The sequence below is a fragment of the Poromitra crassiceps genome (assembly GCF_964638095.1).
Source record: "Poromitra crassiceps genome assembly, chromosome: 11".
In the NCBI taxonomy this organism is placed as follows: Eukaryota; Metazoa; Chordata; class Actinopteri; order Beryciformes; family Melamphaidae; genus Poromitra; species Poromitra crassiceps.
Genome location: NC_139643.1, coordinates 43,690,992 through 43,708,963, shown reverse-complemented (window position 1 = coordinate 43,708,963; position 17,972 = coordinate 43,690,992). Strand labels below are relative to the sequence as shown.

General features: G+C 45.3%; 2 protein-coding genes across 2 annotated transcripts in view; both read right to left on the bottom strand.

Moving 5' to 3' along the window:
• Positions 1–8,642: 8,642 nt before the first annotated feature.
• On the bottom strand, positions 8,643–9,214 carry aard (alanine and arginine rich domain containing protein; the record flags this gene model as incomplete). Its single annotated transcript, XM_083646038.1, has 2 exons — positions 8,643–8,765; positions 8,987–9,214. The coding sequence occupies 2 exons, from the start codon at positions 9,212–9,214 to the stop codon at positions 8,643–8,645; spliced, it is 351 nt and encodes a 116-aa protein (XP_083502164.1).
• A 5,800-nt stretch (positions 9,215–15,014) lies between these two features.
• The window catches only part of LOC310784660 (granzyme F-like), a 4,617-nt gene continuing 1,659 nt past the window's right edge, over positions 15,015–17,972 (bottom strand). Inside the window, exons 4-5 of the mRNA XM_083645677.1 lie at positions 16,048–16,302; positions 15,015–15,842 (exon numbers count right to left, since the gene is read on the bottom strand). Coding sequence (XP_083501803.1) covers positions 15,690–15,842; positions 16,048–16,302 — 408 coding nt within the window. The 3' untranslated portion in view covers positions 15,015–15,689. The remainder of the gene's footprint in view (positions 15,843–16,047; positions 16,303–17,972) is intronic.

Below are 17,972 nucleotides of genomic sequence, written 5' to 3'. Positions count from 1 at the left end.
ATGCTACTGGCTAATCATGCATGATGCCAATTGCCAAGCTCCCGAAGTCAGGTATGCAGGTGGCTATATGCATGGTTTCAGTTTCATGACCCAATAAGTAACAAAAAGAGGTGGTGTAAAGTTAAAAACAACATAATATATTTTATTTTATTTTTCAATCGTTCCTATCAGGAATAAATAAATGTCCCTCTGTATGTTTTTTTTATTATCGATGATGACTTTGTGTGTTGTGTACGGCTTGGGTTGTGTACCTGTGTTTGTAGGTGTCATTTTGATATGAATTTGGCTAAAACAGTTTGTGTTTGTTAGTTACAATTATGTTGACAGGAGAGCTGAGCAGGTGGTGACATGAAAGAGAATATACTGAATAATGACATCACAACAGTATAATCCTAATGTTGATTTAAAATGATATATTACTCTAAATATGGCTTAAAAAGGGGGGGAAAAAAACTCAATTTTTTTCAATCCGCCTCCCCTTGCTGGACCTCCCCTATTTCGGAACCCTGGCTACGGCCCTGATCTCCTCCACCCCGATGATCACTGTTTGTGTGTGTGTGTGTGTGTGTGTGTGTGTGTGTGTGTGTGTGTGTGTGCGTGTGCGTGGGTGTGTATCTGATAAAAGACCCCAAAAGCAGTAAACAGCTCGGGGGTCAGGCATCTGGACAATGCACTGACGTCAGACCTGCTCAGTCAAACTCGCACTCAAATGACGCCAGTCCACCATGCCAAGGAGCTGGGGTAATGTGTGAGACAGACAGAGAGAGAGAGAGAGCACGTAAGAGAGAGAGAGAGAGAGAGGGGGGGGGGGGTGTAAGGGGAGAGAGGGGGAGAGAGAGTGAGTTCCTCACAGGTTCCTGCAGCCCACAGCAGAACTGCCAAGGAACTCATAAGGAGTAGTAAACAGAGAAGGGAGAGAGCGAGAACAGACAACGCTGTATCTGTTACAGCCGAGACAAACACCGGACACAGGAGAGAGGGTTTAGCACAAAACCCAGTCGGACTCTTGAGAAAGCATCTGAAGACATCCCCGAAAGATCTAAAGAGACCAAGCCTATCATGATGGAAGTGGTCCTCACCAGACTGCGAGACTTCTCCTGCAAGACCGCCACCTTTGACGACCGCAAGGCTGCGGGACAGAGCGCGTGCAGGGAGCCTCGAACCCGAGTCGACCCCCTGAGTGTGGCTGCTGGGGAGGGTGGTTCATCCAAACTGGACATCGAGAGTGCGCTGGCCTGGCTGCGCAGGGAACTGGTAAGACGGGTGGGAATCACAAGTTTGATCATGATGCAATCCCATCTCGATTCATTTGACAACGATGCGATTTTTGCCGATATCACAAATTCCGTCACGATTCGATTCGATTCAGGGGGGTTGCGATCGATATTAGACGATATGCCCCACAATCAGTTAAGCAATCAGTTAAAAAAAAAAAGCAACTAAAATATAATTTGCTGCTCGCCATGTTGCCATTGCTTGTATGCGGAAATGAAAGAGGGAAATGAAAGAGGGCGTGCGCTTGGCAAGGAACGGTCGGTGACGCACAGACGTCGCAGACGTAGCGTGGATTCCAAAATAAAAGCATAATGTTTATTTCTTTTATGGCGGGTCATAGCGATTAATATCGATGTTTTCACTGTGGATCGATGCAGTTGGATCATTGATCATTGAATCGATCTTGTCATTCCACTAAGACTAGAGACTAACATCCCACTAAGACTAGAGACTAACATCCCATTAAGACTAGAGACTAACATCCCACTAAGACTAGAGACTAACATCCCACTAAGACTAGAGACTAACATCCCACTGTCTGCTTTTCAAATGTTACAATAAACCCATATCACTGTGGCTGATGCATTAAGAGTTGCAAGTCTTGAAAAGGTCCCGTCTGTGTTGTGTCAAATCTTCCATCTAAAGTGAATTGATTTGGTGGATTAACATGATTCACCAAGGAATCAGATCCACTTTCCATGTTTGTTGGTTTTTGCATTATAGAGTATTCAAAGTATTCAAATTGCTCCCTATAGCTGACAGTTAACTGGAGCTATAAAACCCTGTGTGCGGTCCTCTGACCACAGCAAGATTCCACTGAGAATAGAAACATTTTTATTGGTCGTTAGGCCTAAGGTCAAGTCATTTGTCACCCCTATAAAAATGACCTCTGAGGTCATTCAGGAGGCAGGATTCCATCATTGTGTGGGAGGTGCCACTTATATTGCCTTTTTGTTCGTGAGATGCGTGTAGGTCATGTTGTTCCAATGTCACCCTCTCTAAACAATCTCTCTAGTTAAAGCGACAGAGTGTGTGTGTATGTGTGTGTGTGTGTGTGTGTGTGTGGGTGTGTGAGTGAGTGTGTGTGTGTGTGTGTGTGTGTGTGTGTGCGTGCGTGCGTGCGTGCATGCGTGAGTGTGTTTGTGTATGTGTGTGTGTGTGTGTGTGTGTGCGTGTGTGTGTGTGTGTGTGTGTGTGTGTGTGTGTGAGCAACTGTGTGTAAGACTCATTGTCACTGTCATATATCACTTGGCATTTAGAGCATTCATCCAGACAGCTCGTCATGGTAACCGAGAGTCCTGACTGAGCACACAGAGATGCCAGGCGTCCAAACAGCCAGTGAAGACAGAGGCCTTCAGGCAGGTCTATCAACATCCCTCTGAGGTAGAAGGCTGTGGAATAGTGTGGCAAGATCTGCCTGTGCTCATCATCTCTGATCTTAGAGTTAGGTACACTGTTTAGTTTAACTAACTCTGTTGATTGCTGCCTTAGCATACAAGTGAGGTCAAATTGGCGACATCTCACCAAACATAAACACCTTTGTCACTTTGGCAAGGGCGAAGAGATGACATTTTTACGATGAGTACGATGAGTCATATATTTTACTTGAAGAACTAAAATGGGCATTGATCACTCAGAAGGTTCTGTGAAAGTAGGAAAGTATTTTATTTATATTATTTACATTTATATTATTGTTATATTATTTTTCAAGAGGACAACGACAGAGACCCAGAAATGACTTCCACTTCACATTGACCAATAGTAGTCTGACTGCCTGGAAGCGTGCTGCGGGTCGAAGCTCTGCCATCATTGGCTCCGACCGGCTCCGACCATTTCGATTCCGAGCGGAAAGGAATTTCCCTTTTCTGCTCCCTGCCTCCGCCACTGTGAAGCGACAACAACAACAACGCTAGCAGGCTAGCATTGCTACACGGTGAAAATGGCAAGTTTTGACGAAGATTTGGATTGTGCAATAAAGCAGGCCTGCTTGGTACTATTAGGCCATGTTCACATTACAGGCAAATCTGATTTGCTGATAAAGACATTAATCATCATTATCTTGATTGGTTTCCCAAATCTGATTTGGGAGTGTATCCGCACTGACACAAATCCGATTCTCAAGTCGGAATCTGTGTGTCCAGACCTAAACAGCCTATCTGCATGGGTTGCTATGGTAACGACGTGGGCGTCATTAAATACGTACGTTGGTGACGTGGTTTTCCTGCGCCGAAGCTTTTGATGACGAGTTGCGAGTGACGTTCAAATCAGATTTGGTGGATCTGACTGCGCGTCCGCACTAAAGTCACATCAGTCGAAAGCAGATTGGAAACTACCTCCATATGTGATTTGGGACAAGTGACACAAATCAGACTTGGAGCGTCCAGACTCATAAAACCAATCTGGATGAAGTCATTAATAGGTCACTAAAGTTCACAAATCAGATTTGGCCTCCTAGTCTGAACATGGCCATAGTGGATGGTTGTAAAGGTAACAGTATTTTTTCCCGCTAGACCAGAGTGAGAGTTAAGAGCAGCCAGACTCTCTCCTGCGCGGTTACAGCGTGCAACGGAGAGAGAGAGTCTGGCAAGCGAGACTAACCAATGGGCAATGTCCTTTTGGCGATAAGATGTTTGTGTGTCACTTGTGTGAAAGTGGCGTAGATCCAGCTCCTGTGTCTAGCCTTCACAGGACATTTGTGCTGCTGCTGCAATCCAGGACAATAGAGGCAACCTCTCTCAATTGCGACCATCACCTCCAAACAAGTCCTACGGCCCTGTGTATATTGATTCCCATAGAGGAAGAAAACAGAAGCTTCTGATGAAGTTGGTTTAGGTGTGTGTGGTCCGCACAAAGCCCCGTCATTTAGACTGTTTGGTCAGGAAAGTTCACACTGGAACAGCCAAGTAAAGGCCATAGCCACACACGCACGCAGGCAATGCATGCACGCACACGCACATGTCACACACACACACACACACACACACACACACACACACACACACACACACACACACACACACACACACACACACACACACACAATCACACAATGTCCAGCACATTATCTGGAAAGGGCGGGGGGTGGGGGGGTTGCGGGTGGGGAGCTGGACCCCCACTAAGCCCACATCTCCACCTTTCCTCAAAAGAAAGTTCACGTTTCTTCTCTCATTCCTCCGTGTGTTGACAAAGGCAGCACAGACCAGCATCTTTCACAGCCAGAGCCCAGTCTCAGCCTGCTGCTGTCATTAAGAGAGAGAGAAAAGAGTTTTGGGGTTTTGTTCGGGACATTCCTCGCTCTTTGGGGACAAACTTGGACTCTGGCGTTGATGGAATTCTGAATATTCTATTTGACAATGTGGGCAATTTAGACAGCCTCTCATAAGAAGGGAAGAGAGAGGATGATAGAAAAGGCATTTGCATCAGAAAGAAGGCAGCGCTCAAATGAAATGGCTGGAAAAAGCGCATGTTGTTTCACACCGAGGACATGAAGCCTCTCAGCTCCATCAAGGAGGCTGTTTGGAAAAAGACATGGAACTCTGTGAAGTTCAACTTTGATCTTGATCACTTTTGTGTCCTGCATTATGTGACATTTGGGCCTGTCTGTCTGCCTGTCTGTCTGTCTGTCTGTCTGTCTGTCTGCCTGTCTGTCTGTCTGTCTGTCTGCCTGCCTGTCTGTCTGTCTGTCTGTCTGTCTGTCTGTCTGTCTACCTGTCTGTCTGCCTGTCTGTCTGTCTGTCTGTCTGCCTGTCTGCCTGCCTGCCTGCCTGCCTGTCTGTCTGGTCTGTCTGTCTGTCTGTCTGCCTGCCTGCCTGTCTGTCTGTCTGTCTGTCTGTCTGTCTGTCTGTCTGTGTGTGTGTGTGTGTGTGTGTGTGAACGGCCAATCAAATCAAGGTTAAAGTTTTCAGGGAGGCGAAAGGGCAATTAGCCCTACTTGGCTGTATGCAGAACACCTGTGTGAGCAGGCTGGTGGGAGAGGCCCCACCTCTTGGGAAATGTAGTCTCTACATTTTGTAGTTTTAAGTACTGTATTACTGTATGCAGAATACCTATGTGAGCACCCTGGTGTGAGAGGCCACACCTCCTGGGACATGTAGTAGGAAGTGGTTCCCAACCTTGGGGTCACCTGGAATTCAAATGGGGTCGCCTGATTTTTTTTCTCCTTTTGAATTGCCATGTGTCTTATGTGTGCAGATGGAGATGCGTTCCCAGGACCAAGCTCTCATCCGGCAGCTGATGGAGCTTCACTCTGGCATCCAGGAGCTCAAGCAGGAGCTGTCTGAGGAAGAGGAGGAAGAGGAGGAGGAGGAGGAGGAGGAGGAGGAAGAGGGCAGCTGCTGGGACTCTGAGAGCGAGCGAGGAAGCGGCAGCGTCTACTCCAGCTCGGGGGAGGTGGCCTTTTCAGCCTCCTACCTGAGGACACCTCCGCCCCTGGCCTCGCTTTCAGCCAATAGGGCCTTCAGCAGGAGGAGCTCTGTGCCTTGAGGGTGCCAAATTACAAACCTCGAAAGTCCCTCCTCAACTCTCGCATCTTCTACGATCCTAATCAAAGAAAATAGGAGATGCAAGATAAATAAACTCATGAATAAACCGTCACTTTTTCAGCATGTAAACAGCATGTAAACAGAGGCAGTGATATGAGTAGTTAGTTGGTTATACTCACACAATTATATTACAGTTAAAAAGTATTTCCATTTACATCCTGTCACACACACACACACACACACACACACACACACACACACACACACACACACACACACACACACACACACACACACACACACACACACACACACACACACAACATTACTCTAACGCCTTCATTACCAGACAGTTGATCCATCATCATCACTTATGTTTTCATTACAAAGGTACAACGTGGTTATAGGCTGCTATAACTTGAAGATAGCATGTATAGATAGCATATGTGCTGTATTATAAACTGACCTAAAGGCAACCATTGTTGCCTTTGTGTAGTATTGTTTGTGTATGTGTGTGCGTGTGTGTGTGTGTGTGTGTGTTGTGTGCCAGAATTCGAGAAGGTGAAAGCTTTTTTCCCCTGTGTAGATAGATGAAAATGTCCTCAAATGTGATCGTCACCAGTGTAAGCACAGTCAAACCACCATTGCACAAAATGCGATGAGCTGATTTCCAGCTACTGTACAGCCTAAATTTTGAGTTATACATTTCTATGTGTTTGTATAATAATAATAATGAACTGTCATTTACACCCATGGTCCCTCTCTGTGTATCTGAAGAAAACTCACTGACCTTTTTTAGACTTTAGTTTACAGACAAGCGCAAACATTTGTGTGCTATTGTGTACGTGTGCCATCATCTTCCTTGCACCCGCCCCCACACCCATACCCCTCACACCCCCTACCCACCCCTTGAATCCTATACCACCTTCCTATGCCTAACTACACCCCCCCTTTCCCACTAAACTCACTGAACGTTCATGACTGACTGACTGACTGACTGACTGACTGACTGACTGACTGATGATGAGTGAGTGAGTGTCCTGACTTTCCCATCTTCTGACCCTGGCCGGGCCTGCTGGTCCAGCACTGTGGGATAAACTAGATCATACAGCAGCAGGAGAGCCTCAAGTTCACTGCAACCTCCACATGCATTAGTAAAGCATACTCATAATTTCTACTACTTTTTTACCGCGGCGCTGGATCAGAGGTCCCACCGCGGTCATAAGATGGAAAAGTCAGGACACTCAGTAGTCACTCACTCAATCACTCACTCAGTCATGGATGATGGACGTTTAGTGGCTAAAGGGCTGTAACTCGGGATAGGAAGGTGCTAGAGAGTCGGGATTTGAGGGGTGTGTAGGATTAGTGGCTTGGAGGATATGGGTGGTGTTGCTGGGGGGCGGGGAGTGGCGCAGTGGTCTGAAAGTGTTGCACTTGTTCTGATCTGTCTTCTTCTATGTTCAATGTTTGAACTGAATACTAGGAGAGCTGAGTAGATATCTTGTTAGCACAGTGAACCACATTGTAAACTCATGTTTTAACAGATACTATATGGTTAGATGACTGATAACTGCAGATCATATTTGTTTGGGATCTTGTGTGTGTGAGAGAGAACAGGTACTGTACTGCAGTGGTACAGTATGCCACCACAATAAAGACATGAAAATGATATTTCTGCACCTTTTATTCATTTTAATACATTTGATCACTTAGAAAAGAGAACTCCCGCACACTGTCTCCACTTGCAAAAAGGTTTATTAACAGAAAGAATAACGTTTCGGTCCAAAGACCTTCATCAGATTTTGGATTTAGTCAGGGTTTTCCCTCCTCCGACGCACCTGTCGTTTTTGGGTGTGCAGAAGCTTTGCTCCTTCTAATACATTTGATCACAAATAATTTGAAAATCAAATAGAATCAAAGTCACAAAATTTGCTGACTTTCCAGATTTATTCTTTCCACTCCTAATGTTTCTTGACCTAGTAAAGAAACAAAACATCTAAAACATATTTCATGAGCGCAGGTCTGCATTAAGTGCCACTCACATGCATACAACTGAGGAGAAACCTCTGGAAAATATCAACAAACCCAAGCCTAGTTTTGTCCTTCTCTTTCCTCACGCAGGCCATTTGAGGCAATTTTACATGCAACAGGTGTCTACTTTTGACACATTTTATTACAATGAGCTATTATGTGAAAGACTACCAACAGGCAAATGCATTCATAAATCATGCCATCCCAGCGATACAGTGAATGCATTCTATCTCATCCTGTTGCATGTCCAGCAGAGCCAACGCTTTGTCCTTCGGTATCAGAGCATGGTTCTTTGTGCTCTCCAGCCACGCTCTCTCTCTCTTTAAAGTCTCCCAGAGAGGTCACTCTGCTGAGGCAGCTTACTGCTGATCTACCCCCTCTACATCCAGGCCTCTGTAACTAGTCTCCCCCAGAGAGTACACTCTGCTGGGGCAGCTTAGTGCTGATCTCCCCCCTCTACCTCCAGGCCTCTGTAACTCTCTTCTCCCCCAGAGAGGACACTCTGCTGAGGCAGCTTAGTGCTGATCTCACCCCTCTACCTCCAGGCCTCTGTAACTCTCTTCTCCCCCAGAGAGGACACTCTGCTGAGGCAGCTTAGTGCTGATCTCACCCCCTCTACCTCCAGGTCCAGGCCTCCGTAACTCTCTTAAATCTCCCCCAGAGAGTACACACTGCTGACGCAGCTTACTGCTGATCTCACCCCTCTACCTCCAGGCCTCTGTAACTCTCTCTCTTAAAGTCTCCCCCAGAGAGTACACTCTGCTGAGGCAGCTTACTGCTGATCTTCCCCCTCTACATCCAGGCCTCCGTAACTCTCTTAAATCTCCCCCAGAGAGTACACTCTGCTGAGGCAGCTTACTGCTGATCTTCCCCCTCTACATCCAGGCCTCCGTAGCTCTCCCTCCTCAGTCTTTGGATCTCTGTGTTGAGCCCCAGCAGCGTCTGAGCCAGCTGACGGTCCTGCGAGCGCATCTCCAGCTGTGTGGTGAAAGATGAAAGAATCAGATCAGTGTGACAGGCACTCCATTGTGTACGCTTATAGTCACTGTCTCACAAGGCCACACAGATAAGTGCTTATTTTTGATACAACAATACATCAACAATTAACAGATGTCAGGGTTGTTTTTGGACATGACTAGTGAACCAAACTGAATTTGTAAAAAGCACAACAAAAAACATTCTAGAATGTCAAAACTCACCAGTTCAGACCTCAGCCAGGTTATCGCTCCGTCTATCTTTGCTCTCCGCAGCTCTTCGTTGGCTTGGAAACTCCTGCCGATGCTGAGCGGGCGCTGACCGCTGGATCCAGAGTCCTGCGGAGCTTCTCGGGACTCCCCCGTTGTCCTGAAGGCGTGAATCAGTTTGTTCTTAATGTTCTCCAGAACCATGGTCGACAAAGTATCCTCGCTGTGACTGTCTCGGTCCATGCTGCCTTCTTAAGGGAGAGGGCTACAGGTCTGAGTGTGTGTGTGTGTGTGTGTGTGTGTGTGTGTGTGTGTGTGAGAGAGAGAGAGAGAGAGAGATACTGTGGGTGTGCAAGAGGGCATGGAGGTCCAAGCAGGTATGTACTGTATGTGTCCTTCAATCCTGCCTCCTTCTGTAGAGCGAGCACCTCCTATGGCAAGATGGAAAAATCATGTCCTCATCAAACTTTTTGGGGATGACCCCTGCTTCTTTTCTTGTTTTTTTCTACTGTTCCTTTTATGGTCTTCTTCTTCTTCTTCTTCTTCTTCTCCTTCTTCTTCTTTCTCTACGTGAACAGACTCCTTTGCAGCAGCAGCAGCAGAAGTTTTGTGTGTCTCTATGCCGCAGCCTCACTCAGCGCTTTGCCCATGCCCGGCGTGGAGCTGGCCTGTTTTGTCATTGTTACTATGGAGAAGCAGCCCCCCCCCTTCCCCTCCCAACACCCCTCCCACCCCACGCCTCCTTTTGCTAACCCTAATAAGAATGGTGGAAGATCTCAGACAAAGAGCATTGTTGCCTCCAAAAAGAACTGAAAGGACCACCCCCCCCCACCTCAACCGCCACCGTCACCACACCCTCCCCCTTTTCTCTCTCTCTCTCTCTCTCTCTCTCTCTCTCTCTCTCTCTCTCTCTCTCTCTCTCTCTCTCTCTCTCGCTCTCAGTCAATCCCGCCCCCATACAATTCTAGTGTGAGAAACGTGGTGTGAGCAAGCTCTCAGTTGGAGCAAGTGCCTATAGTTTGTGTGTGTGTGTTTGTGTGTGTGTGTGTGTGTGTGTGTATGTGTGTGTGTGTGTGTGTGTGTGTGTGCGTGTGTGCGTGTGTGTGTGTGTGTGTGTGTGTGTGTGTGTGTGTGTGTGTGTGTGTGTGCGTGTGTGCGTGTGCACACACGCGCTTGCGTGTACCGTGCACGTGAAATCCATCAAAACCCCAGCAGACCTTTTTTTCCTCAGCACTTCTTCCTAAATAAGACCTGCTTGTCAGCTTAGGAGACAGACAGGTTGGGTGAGGAGAGGAGAGGAGACACAGCTTCAGTGTTAGCCGACTCAAGAGGCACAAAGGCCATCCTACGGTGAAATATAACCAGGTCTTTTGTTGGCCCAAAGTTAAGTCCGTTCCCTGTGGGCTTTCTGGGATGTTTTTTTGGCACGCCGGCCGCGCACAGTTTTCCCCCTGACTTCTCTATAGAGATGAGACAGGGGTCTAGTGTATTTGGCCTCCCTGACATATGGGCCTTTAGCGGTGAGAATTGAGAGGGCACATTTTGGGGGGGAAGACACATCAGAGGCACTCAATGCTTTACAAGCACACAGCATTTCCCCCAAAGGTCATTACTTATACTTTGAGGAAGTGTTTTGTTCATATTTCAATGCTGCGTCATATGAAACGCATTGCCCGAAATGCTGGCACAGAGAGGTGTGTGTGTGTGTGTGAGAGAGAGAGAGAGAGAGAGAGAGAAAGAGAGAGAGAGAAAGAGAGAGAGAGAAAGAGAGAGAGACCTCCTGATTGCCTGCACTACTTGCATGACCTGTCTCTATAATGAAGAAAGAGTCCTCAAGACAATTCTGCAACACGTTTCTCATCCACACATGGAGCATTAAATGAATATGCGATGGTGCATCTTGTTGCCCTGTGACCCGTGAAGACAGATGAGCGTGTTAGAGAGAGATGGAGAAGAGCAGCTGTCAGAGCTCATAAGGCTCTGAGCTATGACTCCATTTGTGCACAAGTCTGTGGAGCGCGAGAAGAGCCGTCGCTCCTGAAGGTCAACGTAGCAGGACGACCCGCTAAAGACCCGCTAAATACACAGACTGAGGAAGGCTATAGAGAGGAGCTATACCTTTCCTCGTGTGACCACAACGTGCAGCAGTTGAGGTACGACTGAGCGTGTGTGAGTGACTGTGTAGCATAGCCACACATCACTGTCTGCACTTTCTCTAACTTCATTTTATCCAATGGTGTTGTGGTAAATTAAAAAGTGGATAACCAGGGACAACATTAGCCTGGGTGAACCCAGCCTCCACGTGACCTGCTCTCAGTCAGACCTGTTCTCAGTCACTACAGTGCTAGTGACTGAGAACTCTGAGAGCAGGTCACGTGGCGGCTGGGTTCACCCAGGCTAGGACAACATATCATCATTTTTCACAATAAAGCAAACACACACTAAAACAATAAAGATAGACTTCCCCCCGGTTTTATTTTCTTGAAAAGATTGCATTTTCAGGTAACACATCAGTCTAATGCTATAAGACTGCTACTTCTTTTTTTCTTTTCTTTTTATCCCACTTTTATCCCCCATTAGTGCTAATTTAATTTATTTATCCTGGTTGCTACTCCACCCTCTGCCGATCTGGGGAGAGCCGAAACTGGCTCCATGCTTCCTCCGAGACATGGGCAGTTAGCCAGCCGCTTCTTTTCACCTGACAGAGGAAGCTTCACCGGTAGGACATAGTAGGACATAGCACGTGGGAGGTTCACGCTATTCCAACCAGTTCACCTCCCTCTGAACAGGCACCCTTAACGACCAGAGGAGGAACCACATTAGCAACCAGGATATTGCATGTTTTGGTGAAGGGGGTTCCTATATGAAGGAAACCCCCGGGAGGCACGGAGAGAACATGCAAACTCCACACAGAAGGGCCCTTTTGACAACCCCACCCGGGCGGTGGGCACTCGAGGACATGCGGACGGGCACGCATTCCTTCAGCGCTCACAGCATCCCAGGTGGGAATCGAACCCAGGACCTTCGAGCTGTGAGGCGACAGCGCTTACCACTGCACCACCGTACCCCCCCAAGACTACTACTTCTTATTTGGAATTTATTACAGTTTTAAAGGCTGAGGAAGTCAACTCAAATTTGGCACAAAGCAATACAACTGCGCATTTGCTTGGCCGGAAATTATGGTGGTGTCCAGATGGTTTCCAGGAGTACACAACCTGCCTTTGACCGTCTCTGGGTCATAAGTATAACTCATAATACCCCACTGCCACGCACATGTTCAGCCCAATCTGACGTGGGGTGTGGGCATAAGGTTGTTTCTAGGATTTTCCAGGACCTTCCAGGACTTGATGACCTGCCCATGACCTTCCCCGCATCATAATCCACCGCCATACAAATTTTAAGCCCAATCTCACCTGGGGTGTGGTCATGAGGTATTTTCCAAGTGTTTTCCGGAACTTTTTGCAGGACTTTCCAGGTGGTTCCAGGACTTGTTGATGGGCCCATGACCTTCCCCAGATCATAACTCCCCGGCAGGCAAAATTCCAGCCCAAATCCGTCCTGAGGTGTGGGCATGAGGTGGTTTCCAGGAGGTTTTCCAGGATTTTCCAGGACTTTCCAGGTGGTTCCAGGACTTGATGACCTGCCCATGACCTTCCCCAGACCCCCCCCCCGCATCCCCGCCCCCGCTATGCAAATTTTCAGCCCAATCCAACCTTCGGTGTGGGCGTGCATAGCAGACAGACATACAGACAGACACACAGACAACTTCAACTTTATTATGTACCATTTACCATTTACCATTCGCATGTATTTAGGTGCTTGGAGGGTCATGATCATGCCCAGTATCTGAATCTGGTGTATTGTCCATCTTTGCTGCCTCCTGGTGGTATACGCAGAACGACACAAGATAGTGCTTTTGTCTACTTACAACATAGATGTTGCAGCCCTACAATACAGTGATCAAGAATATAACAATCTACAAAGGTCAGAAAATAGCAGAGCAAAACACTTTATTTCACCTTGTATTCATTCATTTTTGAATTGTGTAACTAGGGCAGATTAAATGGGCATTGGCCAAAATGCCTCAACACAGGTTCAGCACCATGGAGAGCTCCAGAGTGGAGCAGCACACAGGTGAGCGCAGTTTGAATCAGCCAGTGAACTCTGGAGCAGCACACAGGTGAGCTGAGTTGTAATCAGCCACTGAAGAGGACTATGACAACCCTCTGGGGAGAGAGAGGAGAGGCTGCATGCCAACTCCGTGAGGCCTGACTAAATGGCCAGTCACACAGGGACAAGTATTCCACTAGTAGTAGTAGTAACAACAACAACAACAACAACAACAACAACAACAACAACAACAACAACAACAACAACAACAACAACAACAACAACAACAACAACAACAACAACAACAACAACAACAACAACCATCTGAATCTGACTCTGAATCAGAATCAGCAAGTATGTACACAAGGAATTTCACTGCGGTTTGCTTTGCTCTAACAGAGAAGAAGAAAATAACTGGTAGTCTAGTCAAGTGAAATGAATATGACAGCATCCTTGCCTGTCTCTTCCACATCAGTGAGGAGATGCCAGCTGGCTATCCTCTGCTCTGCTGTCTGTCTGCAAGACATGCTGCCTTCATGTCCTGTGGCAGAGTCGGTACATATCACCACCCCACTAGAAAATACCGTATACCTCAGGTTTCACATGGTAAATACTTACTAGGCCAGTGATTCTCAACCTTTTTCTATATATTTATATTTATATTTTATTTTATATATATATATATATATATATATATATATATATATATATATATATATATATATATAATTTACAATTATAGTTTGAAGATCGTCTTTCTGTCTGCTCCATATTTCACTGTTGCTGTGATCGTTGCGCTGCATGCTGCACAAAGACAAATTTCTTATTTGTATCGTGTTTACTCATATGGCTATTAAAATAATTTTAAATCTTGAATCCTGAATATTTTTTCTACATTCTAGGCTAATTGTGTTAACTTCTCGTAGCCTAAATGAAATAATGGTGAAGTTGAACAATTCATCACTTTGCTGAGGACCCCATGATATTCATTACAATTAACTGTCAAAAGCACATGATGTTTATGGCTCTGTTCCTTCCATATGTCATAGGCTAAGTATGAAATGCTCACGACCCCGCTTTGTAGATCAAACCGTTCCATTCTGACATTTAACAGGTCGGAGAAGAGATACTTCACAAGACATACCAAGTCAAGTGATCTTGCCACTCTTTCATCTCTGTTATAAACAATAAAATTAACCAAATATCATGGTTATTTTTGGTTAAAGGAAAAAGTCGCAAGTTCGCAACTGAGCAGTTCATGACTGAGGATACATTTTTGGTGCACTACTCCTTTATTGTGAAAGCTATCTCTGCAGATGAGGGGTTTCACAGACAGGAAACGGTTCAACCAGAGACTTTCAAATATAGAGACACCTCAACTTCAAGTCACTTCCTGTATCTGTGCCACGTAGGGTTCCCCACTGCCACACCCACTTAGGAGACTGGTCAGCCAATGAAGTTTCACACCATTGACAGACAGCCAATCACAAGCTGATAACCACATCCATTCATGAGACTGGAAATTATCCTTCTCTGGTGCGACTTCAAACGTTTGCACTACAACTGAAGTCATGAACACAACTGCAGCAGTCTGTGGTTTGATGTGTATCTCATTTACACCACAAGTCAACCATCACCTTTTCAATACCTGCTCTACTTTGCCCACTTCGTCTCACTGCATGTATAACATACTCACTCTGTATTCTGGTTTTTCATCTGCAAATGTGTAGTTGAGACATTCGAGACATTGTGCACATATGAGTTTAGCATAGGTAGGTGTTACAGATCATTTGGACACTTGCAAGTCCTACAAGATGGACTGAAACAGAGCTAAGGGCAGACGTCAGGAATATACAAGGTGAATGAGTAAATGATTAGAAATTAATAGAATACAATACTGCACAATGTTTTTTATTCCATACGTTTATTAATTTAGGGCTATATTAGCAAATTAATTATACATGTGCATAGCTGTAATTCACAGGCAAGCCTTGAAGGGCTTCACAGAAAATAGTCTAGCAAGATCTATCTAAACACAATCAATAAACAGAAACTGAACAACTTATATAAAAGAAGCTTGTCACGAGAAAGAAAGAAAGAAAGAAAGAAAGAATGAAAGAAAGAAAGAAAGAAAGAAAGAAAGAAAGAAAGAAAGAAAGAAAGAAAGAAAGAAAGAAAGAAAGAAAGAAAACAAGAGCAACTTTTAACCTATACTGGCACCGGCAGCGACAGCCTTGACCTAACAACTTATATAAAACAAGCAACACAACAAGCCAAACAATCTTGCTCAGTATTCGCAAACGTTTCACATCAAGGAGCTCTAAATTGACACAAGGATCAAATTAGAGCAAAAATTAATTATTCCCCTTTTGCTGGGGACCACTGGAACCCACTCAAGGGCCCCTGGGGTTCCCTAGACCCCAATCTGAGAACCACTGATCAAGCTAATCTACAGCCTAACCTAAACAACTACCCATGTGTGTATTTTTCACAAATCTGCTTCAAAAACATGAATGTGCTAAACATGCATTGCATTACTCCACAATAAACAGCAAGTGACAAAAGGGTTATATTCTTGGCCTCTTCAGTGTTGGTTCATTGCATGTGTTTATTCTTTCTTCAGAGTGTCCTTAATCCAGGGGAGAAAGAATTGGACTTTCATGAAGATGTGGGGCTCCTTGGCGTTATTACACGGTGTACCTGTATTTGCTGCTATCCCCTGAAGCTTGTTGTTGCAGATAAGCGGTCCACCGGAATCACCCTAGGATAAAAAGGCAACATGAAGAGTTTTAGTGGTTTAACCGGTAGCCGAGTCTAATGCTGATCTTCCCATTAAAACTCATATACTGTATTTGAAAGCACACTGGTAAACAACTTTCAATTGTTGAATGTTCAAGAAACCGTCCATGTCAGCATGGCAACTACTTTTTCATTGATCTGATTCAAATACAATTCTGTTTGATTACCTGACAAATCCCCCCCTCACAAGAGTGGGTGCAGATCATTTGATCACAAGAGAAATGGTCTTCCCAAGCGTCTTTGCACTCGCAGTTGGATTGCAGCATCGCTGTCCTCTCCATCAGAACACTACTGGTGACTTCTACTGTAGGATCAGTAAATCCCCAGCCAGCCACAGAGCACTTACTGTTGGCTGGGATTGCTTCATTCGTAGGTAAGGCAATGACGTTCACATCAGGATTCATTGTGGCAGGGTTCTCTAACTGTGAAAAAGAACAGAACAGCAGTCAGTTTGGCCCATTCCAAGTCTCCAGTATCCAAGTCACTGAGCAGTTGGCTTAACTCACCTCACTTGTCATTCTGCAGTTGTACCACTGCATAAAAATATCTACCCATCTACTGTATCAGTTATCAGTTATATCTGTAAGAGGTGTCATGGGTCCTAGTGTCCCCATACTAGATATAGATTATTAAGTGAAAATCCAGCCATTTTATCAGCCTAAATCACCAAGTGGGGACGCAACAGAGAAGAGTGGCCCGTCCCCTTAAATGAGATGCTGCAGATTTGATTTGGTGAGGTTTCATAAAATAAACACAGCAACAAACATTTAAATAATTTATTGATAGCAAAAAGCCAAATCCTTCCTCCACCAAAAAATATAGTTCTTCACAGTAGGCTACAGCTAGCATTAGCTGGCGTTAGTTACTGTAGCTGTTAGCTACGTTAGTTACATTGGCCTAAAACAACACTGAATGACTAGTCTCTTAAAACAGACGGTTAGCTCTCGCAGCAATTTTCAAATGCTTCCGCGTAAAACGTCTGTACTCTAAGTACAGATGTAACGTCTGTACTCTAGGTCAGTGGTTCCCACCCTTTTTTGTCTTATGTACCCCTTGAGCTGTTTTTCCATGATAGTACCCCTCACTCATGCGTGTTGATGATTACATACAAGTAAATCTATACAAGATATATGTTTCACTGAACTGCCGGTGTTTGGGCTTTTTAGTTGTTGTTTTTTGCCATTATCAGTAGCAGAACAGTGTAGCAGTTGACACTTGCCAGCAGAACTAGTTGCGGCACATACATCACATTTTAACAATGGTCTTATGAAATGACTTGGAATATATATATATTTATTTATCATTTTGGAGGTAAATTGTATTCCCCAATCATTCTAAGTACCCCCTGCAAGCTGCTCAAGTACCCCTAGGCTACACGTACCCCTGGTTGGGAATCACTGCTCTAGGCTACAGACATTTTAGAGCTGGGAGAACTTGGTCAAAATGGAAGGGAAAACTCAGGGAAAATAATGAGCGATGATGGGGGGATGTCCCGGATGTCCCGCCTAAAGGCAGGTGATTGGAGAAATATGAGCAGATGCCCGCTCGTATTTCTCCAATCACCTGCATCGGTTCAAACTTTCTCCGGTCTCAAGCGTTTTTTCCCCCAACTTCCTTTGTCAATGTTCTGTGTGGGCGTGAATTACAGACTGTTTATGGTGCATTCACAGAATGTAGAAGAGACAGTCTGGCTTGAGAGACTACTGAATGACCAATTTGACATAACTGTTAATCAGTTTGTGTCATGCTCTTTCCATAAAGCCCACCAGCTTTGATATCTGTTTGGTTAGTTGTTGATATTATAACAATATTGTGGCTCTAAACTAACATTTTTTTCTGTGTGTCAAGGCGGAATAATTGTTTCCGGTAGGCTATCTCGCTCTGGGTGCAGACAAAGAGTTGAACAAAGAGAGAACAGACAGAGAGAAGAACGCTGCAGCTATGCAGAATTGAGTGGAACAGCTAGCTCCGGTTCTTATCAATCTAAGTTCTAAGCGCAAATGATGACATGTGTTGTTACAGCAATCAATATAAAACAGTTTGGCAGAGTTACACTGTGCTGTGGTTACAGGTGTGTGGTTGTAGTATTTTA